Here is a 27,996-nt window from a genome sequence, read left to right on the forward strand (position 1 = left end):
ACAGACAACTACAACAACAATGCCAACAGTCAAGTGAGAAGATGAAAGGCCTGACTGAAACTGTGAAGACTCTACGACTCGAAGACAAACAGAAAAGCAGTCAAGTGTGTACACTGCAGTCACTAGTCGCAGACGCAGAGAAAAGTATAAAACTGTGATTCCAATGCAAAGAGAATTCTATTGTATTACCATGTGTAGCATCTAATGAAAACAGAATTGCACTTGAAGTTGAGAAGGAGTTGCACCAGAAGGTTTGTCTTTCAACAAAATCAATTGGTTTACACGTCTCTTAATTAAATGCTTAGTATTCTACAGTCATGCAGAAATTGGATAAAACTTGCTGCGAAACACAGACAGACAGACAGAGAAAGAGAGTAAGCAGACAAACACACACACACACACACACACACACACACACACACACACACACACACACACACACACACACACACACACACACACACACACTGACACACACAGATGGACACACAGACAGACAGACAAACAGAGAGTAAGCAGACGAACACACACACACACACACACACACAAATTTGTCTTTCAACAAAACCAATTGGTTTACATGTTTCTTAATTAATTAAATGTTTATTATTAATTAATATTTTTGTTAATTAATACGTATTATTAATTAAATACTTGTTATTAATTAAATATTTTTATTAATTAAATACTTATTATTAATTAAATACTTAAATACTTATTATTAAACACTAGTTATTAATTAAACGCTAATTATTCTACAGTCGTTGCAGAAATTGGATAAAACAGTCAAAGAGACTCAAGTCGCTTACGAGGAGCTTCAACAGATACTATTAGAAACTCAAAAGGTGCAACACTGTTCTTGTAGTGTGTTGGTTGGTATAGCGTAATGATTGTGTTGTAGCGACATGCCAAGGAGTTGGCAGAAAAATCATTCGAAAATGCAGAATTGAAATCTCAGTTGATTGATAGGCATGGTGTTACTAGAGAGACACAGACGAGTGGATATCAGTTGAAGGTATGGATACCTTTGATGTTTGAAATTTGTCTCTATATTGTGACAATTTATACTGTACATAACTCACTGTTGAGGTCACAGTTTGTGTAATAGTGTAAGGATTGTCATGGCAGTAAGTTCCAGTTGGGTTAGTAGGCAAATGAGACAAAAGCAATGAGTGGACAAGTTGACAAGGATGACACAGACAGACAAGCAAGAAGGTTTTAACAGCTCTCTCTGACCTCTCCTCTTCACTCGCCAATATCGGATTGAAAGTTGCTGAAAACAAGTGTGAAATTTACTGCCCTTCTCAGTTGGTTTTTCAAGCAATTTCAGCCTCAAACGCAATTCCTGTTGTACAAGAAGGTACTATCATACTGGGAACACCAATTGGAGAAGGGTCATTTGTTAAGAAGTCTTGCTACCAGTTTGCAGATTCCGGAAGTTCTTTTTGTGAGCAATTATCTGGCCTTGAAGACCCTCAAGCTGCAATGTTGTTGTTGAGACATTGTTACGTTCCAAGGTTGAATAACCTGGCCCATACAGTTCTACCCTGGTTGCTCCAACAGGCTTGTGAAGTTCATGATTTCTTGACAAGATCAAGTTTCCAAAATATTATTGGAAGTGTAGCAATTTCAAATTTGAAATGGTATCAAGCTACCATACCAATCCGTTGTGGAGGGTTTGGTCTATCACTATTAGCCAGAATTTCTCCCTTAGCATTTGTCTCTAGCTGGGCACACACTCTCTCCATACTCTCCCAGAGCGTTTTCATGATCTTGAAAAATCTGTAAACAACCTGCTTGTGGATTCTGATTCTATGGGATCTATAGGCCATGATCTTCATGAAATGGTGCTGAGGGGCAGTCACTGTCAGACTTGATCAATGATAACGTAAAATTGCAGCAAAGGCTTACTCAACAACAGCTCAAGGCTGATGTTCACTACCTTTTGAACAACAACTCAAATACGATCAGAGACAGAGCTCGTTTGCATTCATTGTCAGGCAAAGGAGCTGGAGCTTGGGTGTCAGCAATTCCGTCCTCATCACGTGTTGCACTTTTACCACACGATTTTCGTTTGGCAACTATGATGAGGTTAGGATGTGACATTCCTGCATCGAGCAATTGTTGTGACTGTGGCAAAGAACTGGACATCCAAGAATACCATCTAATCACTTGTAAGACTGGGGGTGGTCCTGTACACACTCACAACTTAAAGGAGAACTCTCACCAAATACTAAAACTTGTTGAAAGAAAGATACAAGGCCTGGTATCTTCCTGCAGGAAACCTACGGCCCAGACAGCCACAGAAGCAGAGAATCGGCAACGAGTTGTTCAGACGATTCCCCATATGTACACAAAGTCTTACTCTCTCGAAGTAACTACTTTAGGTTTAACTATACCAAGTGCTCCTAACTCACCCAAATGCAGCGAGACATGATCTATGAGATAATCTAAGAAGGGTCTCCTTCTGAGGCTCCACGGTTGTATTGACACAGTCGATACTTGCGTGATACTTTGGGCTCCCAGTTTGCTTTAGTCAATAAATCACAACTTGACACCATATGTCTCACAATCCTTACCTTGAAATGTGCACAGGTATCGGTCTTCCTTGCTAACCAACAATCAGAGTTACGCTCATGCCACATGCAGGTACTAAACACGCTCACGCAGGTAATTTCAATACTTTATTTCTTCGTTACGGTAAACTTCTGCAGTAAACGGTTGCAAAGGGTTGTGTCATGAAGTGACAGCTTTCATCTGAGAGATAGTTGATTTTGGTGAGAGTTCCCCTTTCATTAATTGTGTCAGCTTGGCCTAACTAACTGCCTTTCTCAACTCAACTTGCTACACAAACTAGAGCCACAATACAGGTACGTCAACAGTGACAAAAGGTCGGACATCTTCGTTTTTGACCCAAATTCAGGTGCAGACATCGAATTAGATGTGTCTTTGGCTTATCCATGGTGTTTGGACTCAGTGAAGGCAGCCTCCAGAGGAGAAGGAGTAGCAGCAATGAAACGGGAGGAGAAGAAAGAGGCAAAATGTAATTCTGAGCTACTGCCAGAAGGGTCCTGCCCATTGGTCATTCCTCTTGTTTTCGGACATTTTAGCCGTTGGGGCGAACAAGCAGTTAGATATTTGAACAAACTAGCAAAGAGTGCAAGGGATGAAGAAGGAAGATGAAATGAGACCGACTTCAAGACCAAGTGGTGATCAATCATTTCAGTGACTCTACAGCGTTGCAATGCAAATTAGTCTCAAGCAAACTATTAGCATCACGAGATTAAAACATCGAAATGTAGTTTGCGCAATGAAATTTTGTATGCTTCAAGACCGCAATGGTCTTGTTGTGTTAGTGTTAGGTTGCTCATGATGTAGACGTTTGATTTAAATGGAAAATATTTGTATTGACGGACAGACAGACAGACAGACAGACAAACAGACTGTGATGCTGTTACGTTCCCAACCTTAACCATTTGGCCCAGACAGTCCATCCTGATTTGCTACTTCATACTTCTACAATCCATGACTCTAGGACAAAAGAAACCTTTTCTTACCTCTTAGGCTATGACATGGTTGAGGAAAGGATTTGGCATCAGGCTTCTTTACCCATCAGAATGGCCAGTTTCGGAATGATTTCTTTGCTGCCAGTGAGACAACTAGCTTTTGTTGCATCATGGGCCAACACTTTTACATAGCTGCCATTCCGATTCCCTGTTTTACGACCTATCATCGACAGTCTCTTAAGCTCTTCAACCACTCCAATCAGTGAGGCCATAGCAGGGTCTGTCCCTCCAAGAAAACATATCTCTGACTACCTGCCATGTGCTGGGAAAGTTCAACAAAAGCTATCTTCTGTCAATGCTTCTTCTAATGCTCAGTATCTACTCGAAAATGCCCCCACTGCCAGAGATGCAGCCTGCCTACGCTCAACAACAGGTAAGGACACTGGGGCTTGACTTAATGCTATCCCTACATCGGAAGTGTTTGCACTCAATTCTTGCAAATTTTGCTTGCCATCCTTCCTTCGTTTGGGTTTGCCCATAGCCTTCTCTAGCTGGACAACGACATGCAATTGTGGAGCTCTTATAGATGACAGTGGATACCATTTACTGACCTGTAAGACTGGTGGCGGGCCGGTATGGTCTCACAAATCGATTTTGTCCGTCTGGTTTGATTGTTTCTGTGGGTTGCATATCCACCACCGCAGGGAGCCGAGGAGTCGTTATACAACTACAGACAACAGACTAGACATCGTATTTTTTGACTCAGACAATGGAAACAACGTTGACCTAGATATCTCCCTCGCCACCCATGGAGTAGTGACATCTTTCCATCATCTGCTGGTGTTAGTGGTGCCGCTGCAGAGAGGAGAGCAGACAGAAAGAAAGAGAAATACAGCAAACAGCAATTACCAGGTGGCATAATTGCCACTGTAACCCCACTGGTAATGGAGCATTTTGGAACTTGGGGGATCGATGAATGGAAACTCCTGTGCAAAGTATCGAAGAAGTCATCAGACAAAGTGGGATGACCGAACGCTGCGGAGGTTATCGACTTGTGGTCCAAACGCTTTCTATTCAGCTCCAGGAGTGTTATGCTAAAATCATCTCTAAAAGATATCTTCGCTGTGTGAAGACAACAGATGTGATCTCTTTGCCACCCAGCACTTCAGCCACTATCTGGTACTGGAGGCTTTGCTTGTACACTGTAGCTTTTAAGTGTAGTCTTCATTTTGTTTTACTCGAGTTTTAAATTTAGCTTAGTTTAGTGAACACTACTAGTAGTTGGACAGCACATAGTACCCTGCATTGCAAAATGTACCATAGATAAAAGTTCAAATATATGTGATAGACAGACAGACAGACAGATATAGACAGTCACACATAGACAGACGCACAGATGCATACACGCACACACACACACACACACACACACACACACACACACACACACACACACACACACACACACACACACACACACACACACACACACACACACACACACACACACACACACACACACACACACACACACACACACACACACACACACACTGGTCACAGTGGTTAGTGTAATTAATCAACCATTAGATTAAACTAATTATTGCTTATTCAATGGTGTTCAACTTGTGTAGGACTCAACCACGTCACCTCTTAAGTTATCACATCTTGTAACTCAATCAAGCAAATCATCAATCAACACTACAACCGATTTCCATCTGGAAAAGTCCATGACAGAAATGCAACTTGAACTAGAAAACACAAAAGAAACATTAAGAGTAAAGGTGGAGCAAGAGAAGTCAATTCTAATCAATTGTTATTTGATTATGTCATGCTTTCTATCATCCACTTTAGACACATGAACTGAGAGAACTGAAGAGTGCGCATGTGAATCGTCTACGGAGAATGCAAGACCTACAAATGAACTACAAACTTGTGTTAGAACAGTTAAAGACATATGATGAAGAAGCGGCTGCTCAGAGGTGATTGTGGAGTATAGACATGTAGATACATAAAGTGGGGAATAGATTGTATGCACATGTTAGACTGATGACCATGCTTGTCGGTTTTGCCACAATAGATGGGCAAACACAAACTTGTAGGCAGATAGACAGATAGACAGACAGACAGACAGGCAGGCAGGCAGACAGACAGTTGAACAAGTATGTAGACAGACAGACAGACAGGCAGGGAGATAAACAGTCAGAAAGACAGACAGATAGACAGACAGTTGAACGAATAGATGGACAGACAGGCAGGCAGATGGATGGACGGACAGACAGAGACAGACAGACAGACAGATATAATTTATTCTCATACAGATTCTACTTGTACATATGCTCTGATTTTTAAGATACAAACCAGTCCTTGCAAACAACAAAGTCATTAACTAATGGACTTGACTTTGAATGTCAAAATCAAATAATCTATCTAAATCACCATGATTAGGTGACAGTTTTGAAAGTTTTCTAAGGATAACTTTGGCATTGCATCTTTGAAGAATTGTAGAAAATCTTTTTCTCCAATACAACATAAACATGGAAGCATTAAGATTGACTTCTGGATTTGCTGACTGTTGTGACAAATGCTGCAAAAAATTCTCTGGCTTTGTGCCCCACCTCCCAAAATGTTCTATCACAAGAGGAACACAGCTTGATACATATCCTGGAACAAGCTCTTCTGAATAATTTTTCATTTTCTTTTCTTCTCTTGTCATGGCAGCATGACCATTTTCCTTGCTAGCCCTCCTAATAATGTCCTGACTCCATGGATGAGCCAAGGACACATCAATATCCAAATTCTGTCCAGTATTTGGATCAAACATTGTAATGTCTGGACGGTCTTCAGTATTGATGTATTGATGTCTTGGTTCTGTTTGATGGGGAAGGTGAAGGTCAGACAGGCACTCACTCCACCCATTTAAGACTGAATAGTGAGACCACATATTTACAGGTCAAAAGATGGTATCCGTATTCATCCAAATCATGACCACAATCACGCTTTTTAATCCAATTGGTGAAAGGTAGAGCCACTCCCAACCTCAGGTAAGACGCTAAAGAAAATTCGTTTGTTTTTAAAGCGTGCTTAGCAGAAGTGGTGAAGACATCCAGCCATGCACCAGCCCCTCGTCCTTGCAGGGATCTCAACCGTGCTGCATCTCTATCAGACTGTGCTTGTATAATAATATCAGTAGCACTATCACTGGCAATCTTTGTGGATAATCGATGATGTAATTTCTTTGGATATGAGATAAAGTCATCAAGAAACTGTTGTTCTCCATCTTCGTGGTTTGACTTGGGCATTGGTGGTAAAGTTTGATAGGAAGAGGCCATAGTGGAGCCGATTGACCCTGGCAGTGATTTACTGCTTTGAAGATAGTTGACTAAATCAAAAAATGATGAAAACCTCTCAGGTAAGCCTTTCATGGCTTGACACCATGAAGATAAGAAAGCTGCTGGTGAAATTTGACTGATCTGTGTCAAGCCAAACCCACCAACTTCGATCTTAAAGTTTCTTGTTTCCAATTGATATAATCCAGATGATTGTAACCTATAATGCTTTCAAACGATGATCTAGTCATATTATCATGTATGTTTGCTGCTGCTTGCAAATCAACAGGAAATATTAGTCTTGCCAGGTAATTCAGTCAAGGAACATGACAGTGACGTAAAATCAACATTGAGTTTTGACTGTCATTCAACTTGACAAGTTCAGAACAAAGACGATCGCCAGATTTGGCTATATCAATGCATCGAGATCGTATGAAGTCTGAATTCCCTATAGGAGTGCCCAAAATGATAGTTCCATTGTATGCAACAGAACAGAAGTTGGAAAATTGCAACACTCACCAGATGGGCAGTACAGTTCACACTTTCTGTCACAAATTTCTAACCCAACTTTCGACAAAGAAGATTTGAGATCTTCAAGAACTGATTTAAAGTTTTCAGTTGGCCCAACCACATACACATCATCCCAATATGCAAGTATAGTGACTTCATCATGTCGAGTCAATACTTCACATAGAACAGGGTGGATAGTGGCAGAAAACAGAGCCGGACCCAAAGGGTCACCTTGATGAACCCCTTCACTTGATGAGAGTACCTGTACACCTTTACTGGTGACATAGATTAAGGAGCTGGGCTCTCCATACAGTTGCTTGACATGAGGGTATATATCTGCAAAGTGATGTGCAATTTGTTGTAAAAGGCACTCTCTAGACACTGAGTTAAGAGCATTTGTGATGTCCGTTTTAAGAATTGACCAATCAGGGTTCTTTTTGAGTAGAATTTAATGTGATGTGTGAGCAATTTCCCTCCCTCAGGTGTAGCAATACCAAGTTGTAGGGGAGAAATGAAGGAAGAAAAATCAGAGGACTTCTGCTGACAGATGGTCTTAGCTGTAAGTCGCCGAAAGACTTCTCCAATAGCTATTGGTCTTACATCAGATCCATTCTTTGGCAAAGCTATTAGCTTTGAGGCAGAAAGTAATGGAATGATCATATGAGGTACATCACCAGAAGACAGACAGACAGACTGTGAATAAATAGATGGACAGACAGGCAGGCAGACGGATGGACAGACAGACTGAACTGGCACATGCACACGTGCACATACACACACACACACACACACACACACACACACACACACACACACACACACACACACACACACACACACACACACACACACACACACACACACACACACACACACACACACACACACAGATGCACACAAGCATGCGCGCACGCAAAAACTCACACATTTTAATTTAATTTTTATTTTTTTATTTTCTTAATAAATGTGTCCCTACATATATACATATGTAGTATGTGGCATTGTCATATGTTAGTGCACAATGCTTGAACCCGAAACCAATACCAGTGCCACGAGCATCAATCAAGGAACTTCAACAAGAAGACAGTGACACTGTATGGAACGAACTTCGTTACTATAGATCACAGAATGAAAATCTAAAATCAGAAAGGTCAATCAATCTCTAAAGACCATCTCTTGTTTGTTCATTTGTTGCTAATTTGTTTGTCACTTTTTGTGCTGGTAGAGTGGCACTGGAAGAAGAGTGTGACGTGTTACAAGTTCAGGTAGCAGAACACCTCACTACTATTCATGATTTAAGAAATTGTTTAGAAGCTGAGAAAGACGGTATGTCAACTCTTTGATTTTTGCTGTTAATACAGTTAGTGTTGGTTATTGCAGAGCTTGTTGCAAAGTTGCAGTATTTTGGGGCAAGCAAAGATGTGGATGCTTCATTAAACTATGAAAGAGATTGTCGTCAGCTTGCTGAGAGAGATGTGTGTGTGTGTGTGTGTGTGTGTGTGTGTGTGTGTGTGTGTGTGTGTGTGTGTGTGTGTGTGTGTGTGTGTGTGTGTGTGTGTGTGTGTGTGTGTGTGTGTGTGTGTGTGTGTGTGTGTGTGTGTGTGTGTGTGTGTGTGTGTGTGTGTGTGTGTGTGTGTGTGTGTGTGTGTGTGTGTGTGTGTGTGTGTGTGTGTGTGTGTGTGTGTGTGTGTGTGTGTGTGTGTGTGTGTGTGTGTGTGTGTGTGTGTGTGTGTGTGTGTGTGTGTGTGTGTGTGTGTGTGTGTGTGTGTGTGTGTGTGTGTGTGTGTGTGTGTGTGTGTGTGTGTGTGTGTGTGTGTGTGTGTGTGTGTGTGTGTGTGTGTGTGTGTGTGTGTGTGTGTGTGTGTGTGTGTGTGTGTGTGTGTGTGTGTGTGTGTGTGTGTGTGTGTGTGTGTGTGTGTGTGTGTGTGTGTGTGTGTGTGTGTGTGTGTGTGTGTGTGTGTGTGTGTGTGTGTGTGTGTGTGTGTGTGTGTGTGTGTGTGTGTGTGTGTGTGTGTGTGTGTGTGTGTGTGTGTGTGTGTGTGTGTGTGTGTGTGTGTGTGTGTGTGTGTGTGTGTGTGTGTGTGTGTGTGTGTGTGTGTGTGTGTGTGTGTGTGTGTGTGTGTGTGTGTGTGTGTGTGTGTGTGTGTGTGTGTGTGTGTGTGTGTGTGTGTGTGTGTGTGTGTGTGTGTGTGTGTGTGTGTGTGTGTGTGTGTGTGTGTGTGTGTGTGTGTGTGTGTGTGTGTGTGTGTGTGTGTGTGTGTGTGTGTGTGTGTGTGTGTGTGTGTGTGTGTGTGTGTGTGTGTGTGTGTGTGTGTGTGTGTGTGTGTGTGTGTGTGTGTGTGTGTGTGTGTGTGTGTGTGTGTGTGTGTGTGTGTGTGTGTGTGTGTGTGTGTGTGTGTGTGTGTGTGTGTGTGTGTGTGTGTGTGTGTGTGTGTGTGTGTGTGTGTGTGTGTGTGTGTGTGTGTGTGTGTGTGTGTGTGTGTGTGTGTGTGTGTGTGTGTGTGTGTGTGTGTGTGTGTGTGTGTGTGTGTGTGTGTGTGTGTGTGTGTGTGTGTGTGTGTGTGTGTGTGTGTGTGTGTGTGTGTGTGTGTGTGTGTGTGTGTGTGTGTGTGTGTTCCCGGATGTTTGATGGCAGTGCACATAGTTTGCTGAGCTCCGTGTTGCTTGCCTCTCATGACTCCATTGATTACGTTCTGGATGCACCCTGCGAGGCTGACGTCTGTTGGTTGTCCCGAATTTTGGTCCATCAGCAGGAACTCGATTTCATGAGAGTGAGTGTACAGTCTGCACAACTGGGCTTTCACTGAAATCTCTTCATGTGCAAAAATTCTCTACATAATGAATGAATGTGTGTGTGTGTGTGTGTGTGTGTGTGTGTGTCTGTCTGTCTGTCTGTCTGTCTGTCTGTCTGTCTGTCTGTCTGTCTGTCTGTCTGTCTGTCTGTGTCTGTCTGTGTCTGTGTCTGTGTCTGTGTGCACGTGTGTGTGTGTGTGTGTGTGTGTGTGTGTGTCCATGTTTCACATTGACAATATTTTCTCACAGGCAGAAGCTTTTCAAAAGTCCATTCTTCAACTGGAAGAAGACAAACAAAGACTTCTTACGGCAAAGTGGTAAGGAAGGACACGAAGCCCAACTAAAGCAAACAGACATATAAGTGGACCAACAGACAGACAGACAGACAGACAGACAGACAGACATGAGCAGTCTACAATGCCAGCATCAAATTGAACCAAAAGATAGATATACAACATCCAACAATAGAGCAGACATTGTTGTGTTTGACTCAACATGTGGGGGAAATGTTGAGCTTGATGTGGCCCTTGCTCACCCCTGGAGCCAGGACATTCTGCGAAGTGCAGCAACTACGGATGGAGCTGCAGCAAGAAGAAGAGAAGACATCAAACATAGCAAATATTCTCAAGAACAGTTGCCTGGAGGGTACACTCCTACCCTTATTCCACTAGTTTTCGAGCACTTTGGTGGGTGGGGAGAAGAAGCATCAACGTTCCTCAATAAACTTTCCAAACTATATAGAGATGAAGAAGGAAGAAACAATCCCTCAGATTTTAAAACACATTGGAGAAGACGCTTGTCAGTACAACTTCAGCGTTGCAATGCCTCCGTGTTGGCTAGAAAGATGATCAGAGTAACATATGGACAGAATACTGACCAGAGTTTAGATGTTGTTCAACTTTCAATTCAGTAAACTAAATTTCGGTTTGTAGGCTCCGTAGGGGAGCTTTTTAATGCTAATTGTTATTTGTGTAATTGTAATTGTAGCTGTGACACTTGTTGTTCATTAGCTGTTACTTTAGTTTCACCTGTATTAGCTTTGATGTATAAAAATATATGAAAATTTGACAGACAGACAGACAGACAGACAGACAGACAGACAGAATAGCAAGACCCTTACAAAGAAGTTCTCATCTCGTCTCAATGAATACAGCTGCAGGAGACTTCAACTCTCAGTAGACAGTTATAAACATTTAGAGACCAGGACTATAGGTCCCTTTTGTCTAGTCAAAATGTGTATGTGTATTTAGTGTGTATATGTAGTGTGCATTGTAGTTTTAACCAGTTTTCATGTATGTACTAGATGTAATGAACACGTAGATTAGATATTGCTTTGGTGCTATAGTTCATTTATGAAAATATAGACAGACAGACAGACAGACAGACAGACAGACAGAGTTCCTTGACTTTTGGCGAAAAAGATTCTCCCTTCAGCTGCAAAAATGCAATGCCAAAGTCATACTGAGGAAGATGGCAAGCTTGTCAAGTGACACAAGTAGCGCTAAGTACTCAACCCAGTTCTTTAGCCACTAGGCTGACCTGGGTTATCTTTTAAGTTAAGTTGTTACTGTTTTTAGTGCTTTTTCCTGTGTACTGTAGCACCTAAAACATTATGTCATTGCCTAGCACTCTTTGTATGATAGATGAATGTTTGAAAATATATGTGACAGACAGACAGACAGACAGACTGAGTGACTAACAGACAGACAGACAGACTGAGTGACTAACAGACAGACAGACAGACAGACAGATGGACAAACAAACATAAACAGACAGACAGATGGACAAACAAACATAAACAGACAGACAGACAGACAGACAGACTGGGCGACTGATAGACAGACAGACAGGTGGACAAACAAACATACAGACAGACTGGGTGACTGACAGACGGACAGACAAAGATTGACAGAAACATAACTCAATAGTAAAATAATCTGCAAATTGTTTGATTGCACCTGGTCAATAGGCAACAGCACGAGGAATGTTTCCATTTACGAGAACAAGTTGCCAAGTTGAAAGCCCAGCTGCTACATTCTCAGCTGGATGCGTGTCACGTTGCTGTTCAATGTTCTGTCATTAAATCCAACAAGATGACAGTGACAGACGTAAGAGGTTTAGACAAGGCAGTTGTGTCTCTACAGCATGTGGACACTCAGACAGACAAGGAAGTTCAAACTGACTCATTTGTGCCTTTATCAGATGGCCAGCATGAGCGCATTGTGACCGATAATCATGCAGGTAATACAGAATTTTATTACAGTTTAATAGAAATACAATGCTGTTTGTCTGTCTGTCTGTTTGTGTGTCTGTCTGTTTGTTTGTCTGTCTGTCTGTTTGTGTGCCTGTCTGTTTGTCTGTCTGTTTGTTTGTCTGTCTGTTTGTCTGTCTGTCTGTTTGTCTGTCTGTCTGTTTGTTTGTTTATTTGTTTGTCTGTTTGTCTGTCTGTCTGTTTGTCTGTTTGTCTGTCTGTCTGTCTGTTTGTTTGTTTATTTGTTTGTCTGTTTGTTTGGCTGTCTGTTTGTTTTGTTTGTTTGTTTGACTGTTTGTGTGTGTCTGCCTGTTTGTTTGTCTGTCTGTCTGTTTGTTTGTTTGTCTGTTTGTTTGTCTGTCTATCTGTCTGCCTGTTTGTTTGTCTGTCTGTTTGTTTGTTTGTTTGTTTGTTTATCTATCTGTCTGCTTGTTTGTTTGTTTGTCTGTTTGTTTATTTGTTTGTCTGTTTGTTTGTCTGTTTGTTTTGTTTGTCTGTCTGTCTGTTTGTCTGTCTGCCTGTTTGTTTGTGTTTGTCTGTTTGTTTGTTTGTTTTTAATTGTGTTTGTTTATTTGTATGTCTGTTTATTTGTTTGTCTGTTTGTTTGGTTAATTGTTTGTCTGTTTGTATGTCTCTCTGTTTATTTGCCTGTTTGTCTGTTGGTTGGTTTGCTTTTCGGTATCTGTTTGTCTGTGGTTGCATCCCCATATTGTCTCTACGCTACAATAAACTATACAAATGAATTTCAAGTTTCAATATTCACACAATATGTCAAACTGCATCTGATACGTTTCATAGAAAGCAACAAACTTTCCAAATCAGTTGGAACTCTCACATCCTCAATTCAGTGGCAGGACAAACAGACTCAGACCGACACAACTGCTGGGCATCCTGCCAGCCAGAGGAACAAGAGAAAACTACATTTCCACTCCAAATCAGCAGGCACTGTGTTTGCATTCGGCTCACATTATGTCAGCCAAAGACATGCAAAGAGCAGAGGCAGAACAAGAGGGCTGAAATCTGAAGATTGGCACAGAATGCTACAGCAACGTATTGCTAGTCTTACAAGACAGGTACACTGCATGACGTGTGATGTCGTTGGGATGTATGTGATGAGAAGTGTGTATGATGCATGTGTGTAGCACAAATGTTAATCAATGTTATGAAAGTTATTATTATGCTTGGTTTGTATTATGAGAGTTAATAAGTTAATTAGTTTAACGTATTAAGGGCTGCATTGTTGTAATACAATCACTGGTATTAAAATTTGTTGGGTTTGAAAGTGTGGTGTTTGCTTGTTTTAGCTGTCTGTTGTACAGAAGGCTAAAGAAGATGTTGTTGATCAACTGAATGAACAGCAACAGCAATACCAACAGTTGGAGAAAGACCATCAGTATGGTGCTCATCATGTTTATACGATACAGGTGGGATTATTAGTTGTACACACACACACACACACACACACACACACACACACACACACACACACACACACACACACACACACACACACACACACACACACACACACACACACACACACACACACAAGCACACATACACGTACACACAAGCACACACACACACATATACACGTACACACAAGCACACACACACACACACACACACACACACACACACACACACACACACACACACACATACACTTGATTGATGTTGTTATGTATTGTATTTCCAGGTGTTGCAATCAGAACTGGAGGCTCAGAGAAACGAGAAAGCTCAATTAGAGCAGCGACTGTCTGAAGCATTGCTAGTTCGTGCCGAACAGATGGCAACTGCTAGCGTATCAAACTCAAGTCTCTCTCATCGCAATGAAAGCGAATGGAAACAGTTGGAACACAGAGCCAAGGTTAGAGAGTTTAATTAGTCTGCACTTGTAATGCTTATTGTCATGATGGTTTAAATAATTTCAGTCATCGTCTGAAGAATGTGTGAGACAAGGACGGTTTATCAAGTCGTTAAAGTCAGAGTTACAAACGCAGGAAGAGCAGACAAAGGGATTACGAGAGAAGTAAGAAGGAATCTTAATAATGTGTGGATTAAGTTCAACATACAGTATAGCCTTGATTATCTGGGCATTTTGATAATCCGGACAAATTTTATTTTTGCTTGAAAAGCACGTGTTTTTCACGTGTTTCCCATGTGATGTCAAATCTGTGAGCCTACTACAACATTGGAACAATAGAGGACGTCTTTACATCTGATCATTAATTTAAATGTGTAAACATGTTGAGTCATTGTTGCCTGATATTGCTGTATATTAATTAATTAAATATTTATTTATTTATTTATGTTGTATATTAATTAAATATTTATTTATTTATTTACTTAGGTTGTACATTAATTAAATATTTATTTATTTATTTATGTTGTATATTAATTAATTAAATATTTATTTATTTATTTATGTTGTATATTAATTAATTAAATATTTATTTATTTATTTATTTACTTAAGTTGTATATTAATTAATTAAATATTTATTTATTTATTTATTTATGTTGTATATTAATTAATTAAATATTTATTTATTTATTTATGTTGTATATTACTTAATTAATTAAATATTTATTTACTTACTTATTGTTATATATGAAACTAATTAATTTAATATTTATTTATTTACTTGTGTTATATATTAATTAATTAATTAATTAATTATTTATTTATTTACTTATTGTATATTAATTAATTAATTAAATATTTATTTATTTATTGTTGTACATTAATTAATTAATGAAATATTTAATTATTTATTTACTTATGTTGTATATTAATTAATTAGTTATTTATTGTTGTATATTAATTAATTAGTTATTTATTGTTGTATATTAATTAATTAATTAAATATGTGTTTATTGTGTACTTGTCAATGTATGACTGAAGTCACCACACCATCATTTCATATCCAAACTTTTACTAATCCAGACAATTTGACTTCTGCTGAAAAAGTCTGGATAATTGGGGTTGTACTGTAACAGTGTTACAGATTAGTCTAATGTGTTGAGAAATGCATCTGTTGAACATAATAGTGAGATGGGTATGTCACGTGTAGATGTGTAGTATATTTCAGTGCGTTTGGTAATGTGAAGGTGCGTACATCTTGAACGAGATGTCACTCGTAAGCAGGGTCTGATCGAGGAAATGAGATCGCGACTGAAGATAGCTCAAGATGATGTAGAATCTTATGCAAAGAAACTGGTTAGTCTATCTACATGTTCTACTTGTTTACACACACACACACACACACACACACACACACACACACACACACACACACACACACACACACACACACACACACACACACACACACACACACACACACACACACACACACACACACACAGAGATGGACAAACAGACAGACACACAGATGGACAAACAGACAGACACACAGATGGACACACACACAGAGATGGACAAACAGACAGACACACAGATGGACAAACAGACAGACACACAGATGGACACACACACAGAGATGGACAAACAGACAGACACACAGATGGACAAACAGACAGACACACAGATGGACACACACACAGACAAACAAACAGACACACAGATGGACACACACATGGACAAACACACACACACACACACACATGGACAAACTGAAACAGACACACACAGATGGACACACACACACACACACAGATGGACAAACAGACAGACACACAGATGGACACACACATGGACAAACAAACAGACACACAGATAGACACACACATGGACAAACAAACAGACACACACATGGACACACACATGGACAAACAGACATACACAGATGGACACACACACACACACAAGATATATATATATATATTTATATATTTCCCGCTTTGATTGTTAATGTTTGTGCTTTCATTCTACTAGAAATCTGCAGAAGACCGTTGTGAAAATGCGGAGGATGCACACGAGCAACGAAAATCACGAGTACATTGTCACAACCATTATGTCTGCATTTTCATACCAAATTATGATCATTTCCTGTAAAGCTCCAAGCATTGAAAGGTCGATTGTCTCATGAAACGGAGGAACGTGAGAAACTCCAGATCAGTTATCACAACATCCAAGCAGAGCTGGACAAAAAGGCAAGTTTGACTTGCACTCGTGTTGTAATGCTAAATCTATGACACTCGCTATAGGCTCATGAATGTCAACAGTTAAAAGGTCGATTGCGTCGTTCCGAGACAATTGTAGCTCAAATGGTAGAAAAGATGAAGAAAAGTGAACAGTTGAAGGAGGAGACGCATAGAAAGGCACTTACTTCTGTTCAAAAGAAATTAGTGCATGCAGCTCAACAAGTCGAAGAATACAAAGCATTTGTGAAGGTCAGGAAACAGCAGCTGCATTGATATTAGCTAGCCAATATATTAATAAATAGTATTAAACAAGGTTTTTGACGACTTGATGTCTTGACTTGCTGTAAACAATGTGTATGTGTTGGATTTTGTTTTCTTACAGTCAGTAGTCTAGCTCATCTCGGAGGCTTTTTTTTGCTTTCAGGCGTTTACACAAGAACTTATACAACAAGTTCGTGAGGCACGACAATTGTCTAGAGCTTTAGAAGAGAAGACAACAACAAAACAGGCACCAGTGGATGTTTCAGCAGTAGAGTCATCACGTAGTTGGGCTCGTGCGAAACAAATTTCGTGTTCAATACTGAACATTACTGATGCCGAGTTTGCAGAGTTTATGCATTTGCCAGAACAGTCAGCTGCTAATGTGAGATAATGTACACACACACACACACACACACACACACACACACACACACACACACACACACACACACACACACACACACAAGCACACACACACACACACACACACACACACACACACACAAGCACACACACACACACACACACACACACACACACACACACACACACAAGCACACACACACACACACACACACACACACACACAAGCACACACACACACACACACACACACACACACACACACACACACACACACACACAGACAAGCACACACACACACACACATGTTTACAATAGCCCGACTGTTTGTCTTGATCTAGTCTGGCAGTGATTTTCATCAGGCTGATGATCAGACTCTCAGAGAGAAGGAAACTGCCTGGTGGAAGCAAGCTGTTAAACTAGCCAACAGTCAGGTACATAACTGCTTTGTGCACATCACAATTCTTTAAGCGTGACTATACATCATGTGTGTGTGTGTGTGTGTTGTAGCCTCCTTTTGCTGTCGCTTTGATGGAACTTTTCCTGTCAATCATAGATGTAAAACTTCAGTTTCTAACTTCAAACCCACAAAAATTATAAATAACATTTGTTATATTATTATCAGAAATAATGCCTTTAATTAATGCATATAAAAGTGTATTTTGCATACGGGAATTACAACAAGATTACACGTGATTGAAACGTCATACTCTAGTTGTGCGCATGCTCGTTTCTGTAAAGCGGCCGTGTTTGAAAAATGGCTTCAGTTTTGGTACTGTTTGCTTGTGTTCTGGTGTGGAGCACTTTTTCAAATGGTTTTTGTCACGTTAGGAAGATCCAACCGTTGAACGTCATTTTAGAGGACACCGAGACGCCATTACAAGCCTCGCATTCAATCCAAACATGAAACAACTGGGTAGGACAACAGATTTCTTAGATACACAAGTAGACAGGAAATTGAGAATTACTGAGACAAAAGATAATACACAGACAGACAGACAGACGGACAAGCGGGACGGATGGACAGACACACAGACAGACACATAGACGGACAGACAGACAGACAGACAGACGGGTTGTTTTATTTTTATAAATCCTATTCTTTAGTACACAATTTGAGCTTAAAACAAAAATCGGTCCAATTTAGATATGCTTTACTAGTGGACAGACACATAGACGGACAGACAAGCAGACAGACCTTTATGGTTGGTTTGGTAGATTTGTTAGCATTTTAGTATAGTTGCTATTAACTCGAGGCGCGCATGCACTAGGGTTACAGTAGTGTGTCAGTAGACAGACGGATGGACGGATGTATGTATGAAGATTTAATGTGGAAACAAATGTTGACAGACATGCAGACAGACAGACAGAGAAGCAGACAGACAGACAAGCAGACAGACAGACAAGCAGACAGACAGACAAGTAGACAGACAAGCAGACAGACAGACAAGTAGACAGACAGACAGAAATATATGAATTTTGACAGACAGACAGACAGACAGAAATATATAAGAAAAACAGACAGGTGAAAAGGACAGATGAAGCAGACAGAACATACAGATGATTGAAACGCAAACTGACTGCTGACATGCACAGACGTCCACTTGAGACACATCTGCAAACGTCATAGTAGGAGTTATTCACTCACCAGTATTTAGTCTTTCTAACAATATTGTAATAAAGTTTGATTTTTCGGTGGCAGCTTCAGGATCAATGGATTCGTCTCTGTTTGTATGGAATTTCAAACCACAGACAAGGGCATATCGTTTTGATGGTCACAAGGTGAGGCTTACTGTCGTTGCTGTAATTCACATTTTATCTGTGATGTTATTTTTGTGTTATTGCTCTGTTTGTTTGTCTTGTGTTTGTCATTTTTTTGTGATTTGTAGGATGCAGTAACAGCAGTGGGTTTTTCGCCAACAGGACATCTGGTTGCCTCTGCATCACGAGATAGAACGGTTCGTTTGTGGATCCCGAGTGTGTAAGTTACATGACACACACGTATGCACACACACACACACACACACACACACACACACACACACACACACACACACACACACACACACACACACACACACACACACACACACATTATACAAATGAATTACATTTTCATTTTTTTGTATGTAAAGAAAGGGAGAGTCGACCGTCTTTCGAGCACATACGGCATCAGTAAGAAGCATTCATTTCTCTCCAGACGGAAAGTCACTGCTGACTTCATCAGATGACAAGTCTCTCAAAGTACATGTTTTGACAATATGAGGTGGAAAACTGTGTGAATGCAGATACGTATATGTACTAGATGTGGACAGTTCATAGACAGAAATTTCAGTTTTCTCTATTAGGTCACATGAATTGGGTACGTTGTGCAAGGTGAGTGCAACAAAATCATACCATCATGTGCTACCGGTACACTATTTGTGGCAATATTTGAGGTTTTTAATGCCATAGTCTAATGTATTGAGAAATGCATCCCTCCAATACAATAGTCTAGTGTATTAACACTTTTGAGAAAATCATAGGCTATGATTTGTCAAAACAACAACAACAACTGACACTCCGCATCAAGAATGGGGAATTTGGCTTGACGTCATCCAGTGATACTTCTATATCAGCTTTCCTAGGAGCTTGGGCTAACACCTTAAACAATTTAGGAAATAGAGGCAAACATCTGGTTTCTCTCTGTGACAAGTTTACTGATACCTTTGTTGATGGGTCCCTATCCTTAGCAGCAGATTTGAATGAAGCTTTGGAGGATATCACACTTCCTGTACAACAACTGAGCCACTGGTTCCTTCTTTGCAGGATTTTTCCAATTGTTCAAATAAATTACAATCTCGACTGCAGTCAATCAAAAAAGACAAACAGTTCCAACAATTCTTACAGAACTGCACTACAAGAGAAGATAGAGCAAGACTGATTAGCTGTGGTGGACTGATGGCAGGGGTTTGGCTAGATACAGTTCCAGTATCGCAGAAATTCACTCTTAGCCGTGTTCAGTTTAGAACTGCAGCACTTATATGACTAGGGGCATGTCTTCCTGTACTTGGAATAAATGAGTTTACACACACGTGTATTGTGAGATGCATCCCTCCAATACAATAGTCTAATGTACTGTGAGATGCATCCCTCCAATACAATAGTCTAATGTACTGTGATATGCATCCCTCCAATACAATAGTCTAATGTACTGTGAGATGCATCCCTCCAATAGTCTAATGTTAAGAACTGCATATATAGTAGTTAATTCATATTGTCAATATAATATATTTAGGTTCTCTCCTGATGGTCGTTTGATTGTCTCTGGGAGCGATGACAAAACAATCAAACTATGGGATCGTAGCAGTAGAGAATGTGTTCATACATTTTATGAATACGGCGGGTAACAAGACTCTCTGCGTGTTTCTCTCTTCACTATTGTTTACTCTCTTTCTCTTAAGTTTCGTCAACCATGTTGAGTTTCATCCAATGGGAACGTGTGTTGCTGCTGCATGTACAGACAGTACAGTGAAAGTAAGGAACACTGGCTTTGATTGATATCAATTTGACAGAATGATTTACATGCTGCAGGTGTGGGATATTCGTATGAATAAGCTGCTACAACATTATGATGGTATGGACTGATTATTAGCATTTGTTATATAATTTATTGATTTTGTTTGTTTGTCTGTTTGTTTTGTTTCCATATGAGTATGTATGTATGTTGTCTGTCCATTTGTTTATGCATGTGCATATGCATGTGTATTTGTTTGTTTGGTCATTTGCCTGTTTACTCATCTACCTGCCTGTTTGTTCATTTCTTGCTTTTTTACTGAATTTGTGTTACGTTGACTGTTTAGCTCATACTGCTTCAGTCAACTCTCTCTCTTTTCATGCATCCGGTGACTATCTAATCACAGGATCCAATGACTCAACAATGAAAGTATGTTTTCTAGAGTTCTTTCATTATCAAACATACATGTGGACAAACAACATGACATACGTAATGTGCTCACATAATAATCAGGCGCGCTGTACTTGTTTAGTCTTGCTAGCCATGCCCTTTTAAAGCTAGTGAGACTACTGCTTGTTGTGGAATTTGAGAGGATGCGTTTGGTTTAGATTCTTGATCTAAAGGAAGGACGTGTGTTTTACACTCTTCATGGTCACCATGGAGCAGTCACTGCTGTTGCATTTTCTCCTAGTGGAAAGTTTTTTGCATCAGCTGGGCAAGACTCACAGGTAAATAGGAGGGACAAGTGACACACTTGAGGTTACTTGCATCTCAAGCTTGCTTTGTGTGTTGTGTACTGTTGTAGATTATTGTGTGGAAGACAAACTTTGATCAAGCTGACACACAAGAAGGTAAGCGAGTGTAAATTGAAATTTACACACACACACACACACACACACACACACACACACACACACACACACACACACACACACACACACACACACACACACACACACACACACACACACACACACTGACACACACACACTTACCACATGCACACACACACACACACACACACACACACGGGATTACACTTGTTTTTATGGCTTGCAGTATGACCTGAGGTGTTGTATTTATCTAGTGCTTCGTTCACAAAGCAAGAAAAGGACTGTAGCATCAAGTCATGACCACGATCCACCACTCATAGGAGGCAGTGGTTCCCCAAGACAACAGCATCAATCAACAGGAGTTCAAGTATATTGCCATTGGCTGGCTGGCTGGCTGTCTGTCTGTCTGTCTGTCTGTCAATTTCATTTATTGAAACACAAACTCTACGTTACATTTCTAACACTAAATGCAAACAAGCTACTGAGTTCAGCTTTCGTTTAATGCAAGCTACTTTGATACTCAGATAGTCTTTATCGTATATGTTCTCATCTACTTCTCCATGTAAGACACGAGTCAGCTTGTGGAGGATGACTTTAACGTTACATCGTAGTAAGATTATTGAGAATTTTTCCTCCAAAACTCTGTAAAGTCAGCTTTATTTGTATAGCCTTCAAGGTCTCTTGATCTTCTGGCTAGTTTGTTTATATAGTTGGTAGCTTCAGATCCCCATGTTCCAAAATGTTCAAACACCAGAGGAGTGAAATTGAGGCTTGATGTATTGCCAGCAAGTTGCTGTTTTTTGTATTTAATCATCTTCCTTTCCTCCCTTCTTGCTGCAGCATCACCTTCCTCTCAAGCTGCTTGCTTTAAATTGTCTTGGCTGAAAGGATGAGCCATGTCTGTCTGTCTCTATATGTCTGTCTGTCTGTCTGTCTGTCTGTTTGTCTGTCTGTCTGTTAATTTCTCTGTTTGTTTGTCCATCTATCAGTGACTGTTTCTAGTTGTGGTCTGAAATTATTTTAGTACATTGCACAGTTAGCTTGTTATGTTCTAGGTGCATGCTGATCACGGGCCTCAAGATATGGGAGATAAATCTCCTAGAGTTACTGAAGTGGGACCATCAATGTTTGTCACATCACAGGTAAGGATTCTCAGGAACGAAACCAGGAGTTAATCAACTATTGTAGAGAGCACGAAATGTCTTAGTATAGAAAACAGTGAGACAGACAGATAGACAGACAGACAGACAGACAGACAGATAATTTATTCTCATACAGATTCTACTTGTACATATGCTAGGATTTTTTAAATACAAATCAGTCCTTGCAAACAACAAAGTCATTAACTAGTGGACTTGACCTTGAATGTCAAAATCAAATAATCTATCTAAATCACCATGATTAGGTGACAGTTTTGAAAGTTTTCTAAGGATAACTTTGGCATTGCATCTTTGCAGAATTGTAGAAAATTTTTTTCTCCAATACGACATGAACATGGAAGCATTAAAATTGGCTTCTGGATTTGCTGACTGTTGTGACAAATGCTGCAAAAATTCTCTGCCTTTATGCCCCACCTCCCAAAATGTTCTATCACAAGAGGAACACATCTTGATACATATCCTCCTGAAACAAGCTCTTCTGAATATTTTTTCATTTTCTTTCTTCTCTTGTCACGACAGCATGACCATTTTCCTTGCTAGCCCTCCTAATAATGTCCTGACTCCATGGATGAGCCAAGGACACATCAAGATCCAAATTCTGTCCAGTATTTGGATCAAACATTGTAATGTCTGGACGGTCTTCAGTATTGATGTATTGATGTCTTGGTTCTGTTTGATGGGGAAGGTGAAGATCAGACAGGCATTCACTCCACCCATTTAAGACTGAATAGTGAGACCACACAGGTCCACCCCATATTTACAAGTTAAAAGATGGTATCCGTATTCATCCAAATCATGACCACAATCACATTTTTAATCCAATTGGTGAAAGGTAGAGCCACTCCCAACCTCAGGTAAGACGCTAAAGAAAATTCGTTTGTTTTTAAAGCGTGCTTAGCAGAAGTGGTGAAGACATCCAGCCATGCACCAGCCCCTCGTCCTTGCAGGGATCTCAACCGTGCTGCATCTCTATCAGACTGTGCTTGTATAATAATATCAGTAGCACTATCACTGGCAATCTTTGTGGATAATCGATGATGTAATTTCTTTGGATATGAGATAAAGTCATCAAGAAACTGTTGTTCTCCATCTTCGTGGTTTGACTTGGGCATTGGTGGTAAAGTTTGATAGGAAGTGGCCACAGTGGAGCCGATTGACTCTGGCAGTGATTTACTGCTTTGAAGATAGTTGACTAAATCAAAAAATGATGAAAACCTCTCAGGTAAGCCTTTCATGGCTTGACACCATGAAGATAAGAAAGCTGCTGGTGAAATTTGACTGATCTGTGTCAAGCCAAACCCACCAAATTTGATCTTTAAACTTGCTTGTTTCCAATTGATATCATCCAGATGATTGTAACCTATAATGCTTTCAAACGATGATCTAGTCATATTATCGTGTATGTTTGCTGCTGCTTGCAAATCAACAGGAAATATTAGTCTTGCCAGGTAAATCAGTTGAGGAACATGACAGTGATGTAAAATCAACATTGAGTTTTGACTGTCATTCAACTTGACAAGTTCAGAACAAAGACGATCACCAGATTTGGCTATATCAATGCATCGAGATCATATGAAGTCTGAATTCCCTATAGGAGTGCCCAAAATGATAGTTCCATTGTATGCAACAGAACAGAAGTTGGAAAATTGCAACACTCACCAGATGGGCAATACAGTTCACACTTTCTGTCACAAATTTCTAACCCAACTTTCAATAAAGAAGATTTGAGATCTTCAAGAACTGATTTAAGGTTTTCAGTTGGCCCAACCACATACACATCATCCCAATATGCAAGTATAGTGACTTCATCATGTCGAGTCGATACTTCACATAGAACAGGGTGGATAGTGGCAGAAAACAGAGCCGGACCCAAAGGGTCACCTTGATGAACCCCTTCACTTGATGAGAGTATCTGTACACTTTTGCTGGTGACATAGATTAAGGAGCTGGGCTCTCCATACAGTTGCTTGACATGAGGGTATATATCTGCAAAGTGATGTGCAATTTGTTGTAAAAGGCACTCTCTAGACACTGAGTTAAAAGCATTTGTGACGTCCGTTTTAAGAATTGACCAATCAGGGTTCTTTTTGAGTAGAATTTAATGTGGTGTGTGGATAATTTCCCTCCCTCAGGTGTAGCAATACCATGTTGTAGGGGAGAAAAGAAGGAAGAAAAATCAGAGGACTTCTGCTGACAGATGGTCTTAGCTGTAAGTCGCCGAAAGACTTCTCCGATAGCTATTGGTCTTACATCAGATCCATTCTTTAGCAAAGCTATTGACAGACAGACAGACAGACAGACAGACAGATGGATGGAAGGATGAGCTGATGGACGGACAGACAGACATGCAGGCAGACATCATGAGAGTGAAACCTGACAGCAAAAAGTAATTAATAATGCAGTAGATTTATAGGCATAGACATGAAACCAAGAGTGCCACATTATGTGAGGTGGATGAAAGATGAGACTGCAGAGTTGATATGCTAAACGACATACTATGGCTGCCACGTATACTTGTCTAGCAAGTCACCAATGTCACAACACTGGCAGAAGCCGAAGTCTGAGACGAACAGACAGAAGACACAGAAACAATTTGATTTGACTGACATCACGATGCCATGCTTTTGCACACGACTCTGATGATTGTGTTTGATAGACAGACAAACTGTCCATGTGACATACTGTGTATCCTCTGCTGCATGTAACATTTCAATTTATCTGTTTGCAGCATCCGCTGTTAACAACTAGAGGCAATCATGTTCCATCATCAATGAGAACTCCACGTTCTACTGAGAGATTGCACGCGTCTTCAGCGGATGAAGCAACCCCAGCTGCAGTGACGACACCCCTTGAAGCGAAGCTTATTCCTCCTCAACTTGCAAACACTCTTCAGCAAATAGTTGGGCAATTGGATGTGATTACTCAGGTGAATAGTAACAGTGAATGTATGGATTTGGGCTTCACATACACACACACACACACACACACACACACACACACACACACACACACACACACACACACACACACACACACATACAGTGTGATAGTTTGTTTGCTTGTAGACTGTATCAATCATGGAACAGAGGCTGACAATCACCGAGAACAAACTTCGAGAAGTTATCGACAATCAACAGAAGATAACCCTGCAGATCAAACCCAACGACTGATCACGTGACCACACTTGCACATTTGTACAGTTCTTCATATCAGGTACGTCAACCCTTTACTATACAAACTAGCCAGCATAGAACAAACTGCTATCAAACAGACAGCAGTCAGTGTAACTGTGAAATGGGGTTGTAATTAGTAATACAACAATTTATCTATTACAACATGCAGGTCACATGTCAGCAAGTCTTGCTGGTCTGTGATGATTGCTGATTGTATACGCTAGATCTCTTATAATGAAACATGCGTTTGTAAGTGTCATGATGGTGTCTTAGTGGCCATTTCCTTCGTTCATCTTTTCATTTCGTTTGCTAGAGTTCTGTAAAGGCTCACGAAGTGGAAAGTGCTTTGAAAGCGTTTGGCTGTGTGTGTGTGTGTGTGTGTGTGTGTGTGTGTGTGTGTGTGTGTGTGTGTGTGTGTGTGTGTGAGTTGGCTGCAGGGGCCAATAAATACCATTTTGGGATAAGAGTGATTAAATTCATGGTCTACATGAGTTATGTTTATATTGAACTATGTACTCTATATCCATCATGTAGTCAAGTGCGGTTGAATTAATTAATAACGAAACCTTATCAAAAAGGCTTGCAACTCTTGACATTAGCATTAGGTTATGAGTTTGTGTAGGTATAGTCACATTGGGGCATGTACGCTATCGAAATCAGAGAGATATCATTTGTAGGTGTCTTCAGGTCTATCAGACTTGCTACTAGGCAATTAGACGATTGAAGTTTTACAAGGTTGAGATGTTTGTAGTAGCATGAATTTTGTATTTAGTGAAAGGGACTGTGTTCATGCATAGAGTTTCTCTATTTGCATCGGTCATGGACTGTGATCCAGGGCAGTAGCTATTCAATTACTGCAGCTGTGACTCATGACTCATTGCAGCCATACATGACAGCTGAATATGCTAGAATATGACTAGGGTTTCTATACCATCTTGCAATGGACTTCTTTTGTGGTATTTGCTTATGAGCCTATTAATCAATTGTGCATAACATTGACTCATAGGATAGGTAAGAGTTCCCTATACTGGTTGTTGGTATTAAGTGTTATCACATCTATAGCAGAAGGGGTCTGTCTGCCAGTAATTTTAGTTAAGCTGCTCTGCAGGCCAAATTGCAGTGATCTAGTTTGGCAACTACACACACACACACACACACACACACACACACACACACACACACACACACACACACACACACACACACACACACACACACACACACATGCACGCACGCACACACACACACACTATGGATCGACTGTGTTCTCTTTGACCTTTGATCTTTGATGTTAATAGTTCCTAACTTCTATATTCATGTCAGTACTTGATTACACAATGGAAAATTCCTTTACCGCTAATAGAGAAGACGTGTAAGTCCTATTTTGCTTTAGGAAATGTGTGTATTGCCTCTTGGCATTGGTTGATCAAATTATGTCGTTGGAGGGACGATTATTATGACAGAAATTCTAGAACTGTTTGGCTATTAGAGTCAGTTCTATGCGTGTGTACATGCACTTGGATTGAAACAATAAGTGATGCTGCAGATAACATATGCCATTTGTAATGGGAAATCACCAGTCTGTTAACCACATTTTCAATATTCATATCTCCCACTGGCTTTTCGTTAGGCAGTGAATTAGAAGAAAGGAACATGTAGACTTTGGGGTGTTTGTAAGCCGAGTTGAACTCGAGCATATGTCCAACAGTTTGACGTATAGAGAAATGCTGTAAGACACTGGGATGCATATGCAGACCTTGCTAGATGCCAGATGTCTGATTGAAACCTTCAAGCCTTGTGTTGCCTCTAATATCAAATTTCGTGACATAGTGCAAGGCATTAACTTAAGACTAATTATTGTTGTATGAGTGCATCTCAAGGGGTCTCACATCATGAGCAACCTGTAGTGCACAGAAGGCTGACCCTAACAGTAGGTGGTGACACTATTTACAGCAATGTTGTGCCAGCAACTGTCTGAGTTCCCTGCCCAGCTGTTTGAGTAAGAAAATAAGTAACAAGCAACACAGCAACAGACAATAGGTTAGCTCCTTTGTTACACTGTATACACAGTCATCGTTGTATACTACACTGTACCAACATACGGGTACTAATACAAAGTATACATCTAGACTCTACGATGATAGCCAGTTAGTCCTGCTCCATTGCTTCTCCTTGATCTTCTGATCGGCGGCCTTTCTTGTTATGCTTTTTC

The 27,996-nt window shown here is 40.3% G+C and overlaps 2 protein-coding genes across 5 annotated transcripts in view; both read left to right on the forward strand.

Annotated features, from left to right (window-relative positions):
- Positions 1 to 17,822, forward strand: part of LOC134197488 (centlein-like) — a 21,206-nt gene extending 3,384 nt beyond the window's left edge. Inside the window, exons 8-29 of one of the 2 annotated variants that reach the window (XM_062666818.1) lie at positions 1 to 144; positions 199 to 251; positions 762 to 845; positions 902 to 1,015; positions 5,141 to 5,290; positions 5,361 to 5,488; positions 8,361 to 8,495; positions 8,571 to 8,671; positions 8,726 to 8,820; positions 10,388 to 10,455; positions 12,108 to 12,379; positions 13,188 to 13,462; positions 13,694 to 13,813; positions 14,089 to 14,259; positions 14,324 to 14,421; positions 15,503 to 15,611; positions 16,290 to 16,349; positions 16,412 to 16,507; positions 16,562 to 16,747; positions 16,923 to 17,141; positions 17,464 to 17,556; positions 17,633 to 17,822. The exon at positions 1 to 144 is cut by the window's left edge and continues 153 nt beyond it. In XM_062666818.1, coding sequence (XP_062522802.1) covers positions 1 to 144; positions 199 to 251; positions 762 to 845; positions 902 to 1,015; positions 5,141 to 5,290; positions 5,361 to 5,488; positions 8,361 to 8,495; positions 8,571 to 8,671; positions 8,726 to 8,820; positions 10,388 to 10,455; positions 12,108 to 12,379; positions 13,188 to 13,462; positions 13,694 to 13,813; positions 14,089 to 14,259; positions 14,324 to 14,421; positions 15,503 to 15,611; positions 16,290 to 16,349; positions 16,412 to 16,507; positions 16,562 to 16,747; positions 16,923 to 17,141; positions 17,464 to 17,556; positions 17,633 to 17,722 — 2,861 coding nt within the window. In that variant the 3' untranslated portion in view covers positions 17,723 to 17,822. The remainder of the gene's footprint in view (positions 145 to 198; positions 252 to 761; positions 846 to 901; positions 1,016 to 5,140; positions 5,291 to 5,360; positions 5,489 to 8,360; positions 8,496 to 8,570; positions 8,672 to 8,725; positions 8,821 to 10,387; positions 10,456 to 12,107; positions 12,380 to 13,187; positions 13,463 to 13,693; positions 13,814 to 14,088; positions 14,260 to 14,323; positions 14,422 to 15,502; positions 15,612 to 16,289; positions 16,350 to 16,411; positions 16,508 to 16,561; positions 16,748 to 16,922; positions 17,142 to 17,463; positions 17,557 to 17,632) is intronic. The other variant, XM_062666819.1, reaches the window with a different exon arrangement.
- A 26-nt stretch (positions 17,823 to 17,848) lies between these two features.
- LOC134197490 (POC1 centriolar protein homolog A-like) lies at positions 17,849 to 27,322 on the forward strand. 3 transcript variants are annotated; one of them, XM_062666822.1, is made up of 17 exons: positions 17,849 to 17,894; positions 17,954 to 18,038; positions 18,825 to 18,904; positions 19,012 to 19,103; positions 19,258 to 19,366; positions 19,428 to 19,498; positions 20,400 to 20,507; positions 20,566 to 20,638; positions 20,696 to 20,738; positions 20,965 to 21,047; positions 21,227 to 21,346; positions 21,424 to 21,469; positions 21,706 to 21,818; positions 22,507 to 22,593; positions 25,340 to 25,537; positions 25,677 to 25,824; positions 27,178 to 27,322. In XM_062666822.1, exons 1-16 carry the CDS (start codon positions 17,880 to 17,882, stop codon positions 25,779 to 25,781), a joined length of 1,428 nt encoding a protein of 475 aa, XP_062522806.1. In that variant the 5' UTR covers positions 17,849 to 17,879; the 3' UTR covers positions 25,782 to 25,824; positions 27,178 to 27,322. The 3 variants fall into 3 exon arrangements, with proteins under 3 accessions (XP_062522806.1, XP_062522805.1, XP_062522804.1); XM_062666821.1 differs by having other exon boundaries at positions 27,083 to 27,195; XM_062666820.1 differs by lacking the exon at positions 27,178 to 27,322 and having other exon boundaries at positions 25,677 to 26,036.
- Positions 27,323 to 27,996: the final 674 nt, after the last annotated feature.

The sequence above is a fragment of the Corticium candelabrum genome, chromosome 22 (assembly GCF_963422355.1).
Source record: "Corticium candelabrum chromosome 22, ooCorCand1.1, whole genome shotgun sequence".
NCBI classification, from domain to species: Eukaryota; Metazoa; Porifera; class Homoscleromorpha; order Homosclerophorida; family Plakinidae; genus Corticium; species Corticium candelabrum.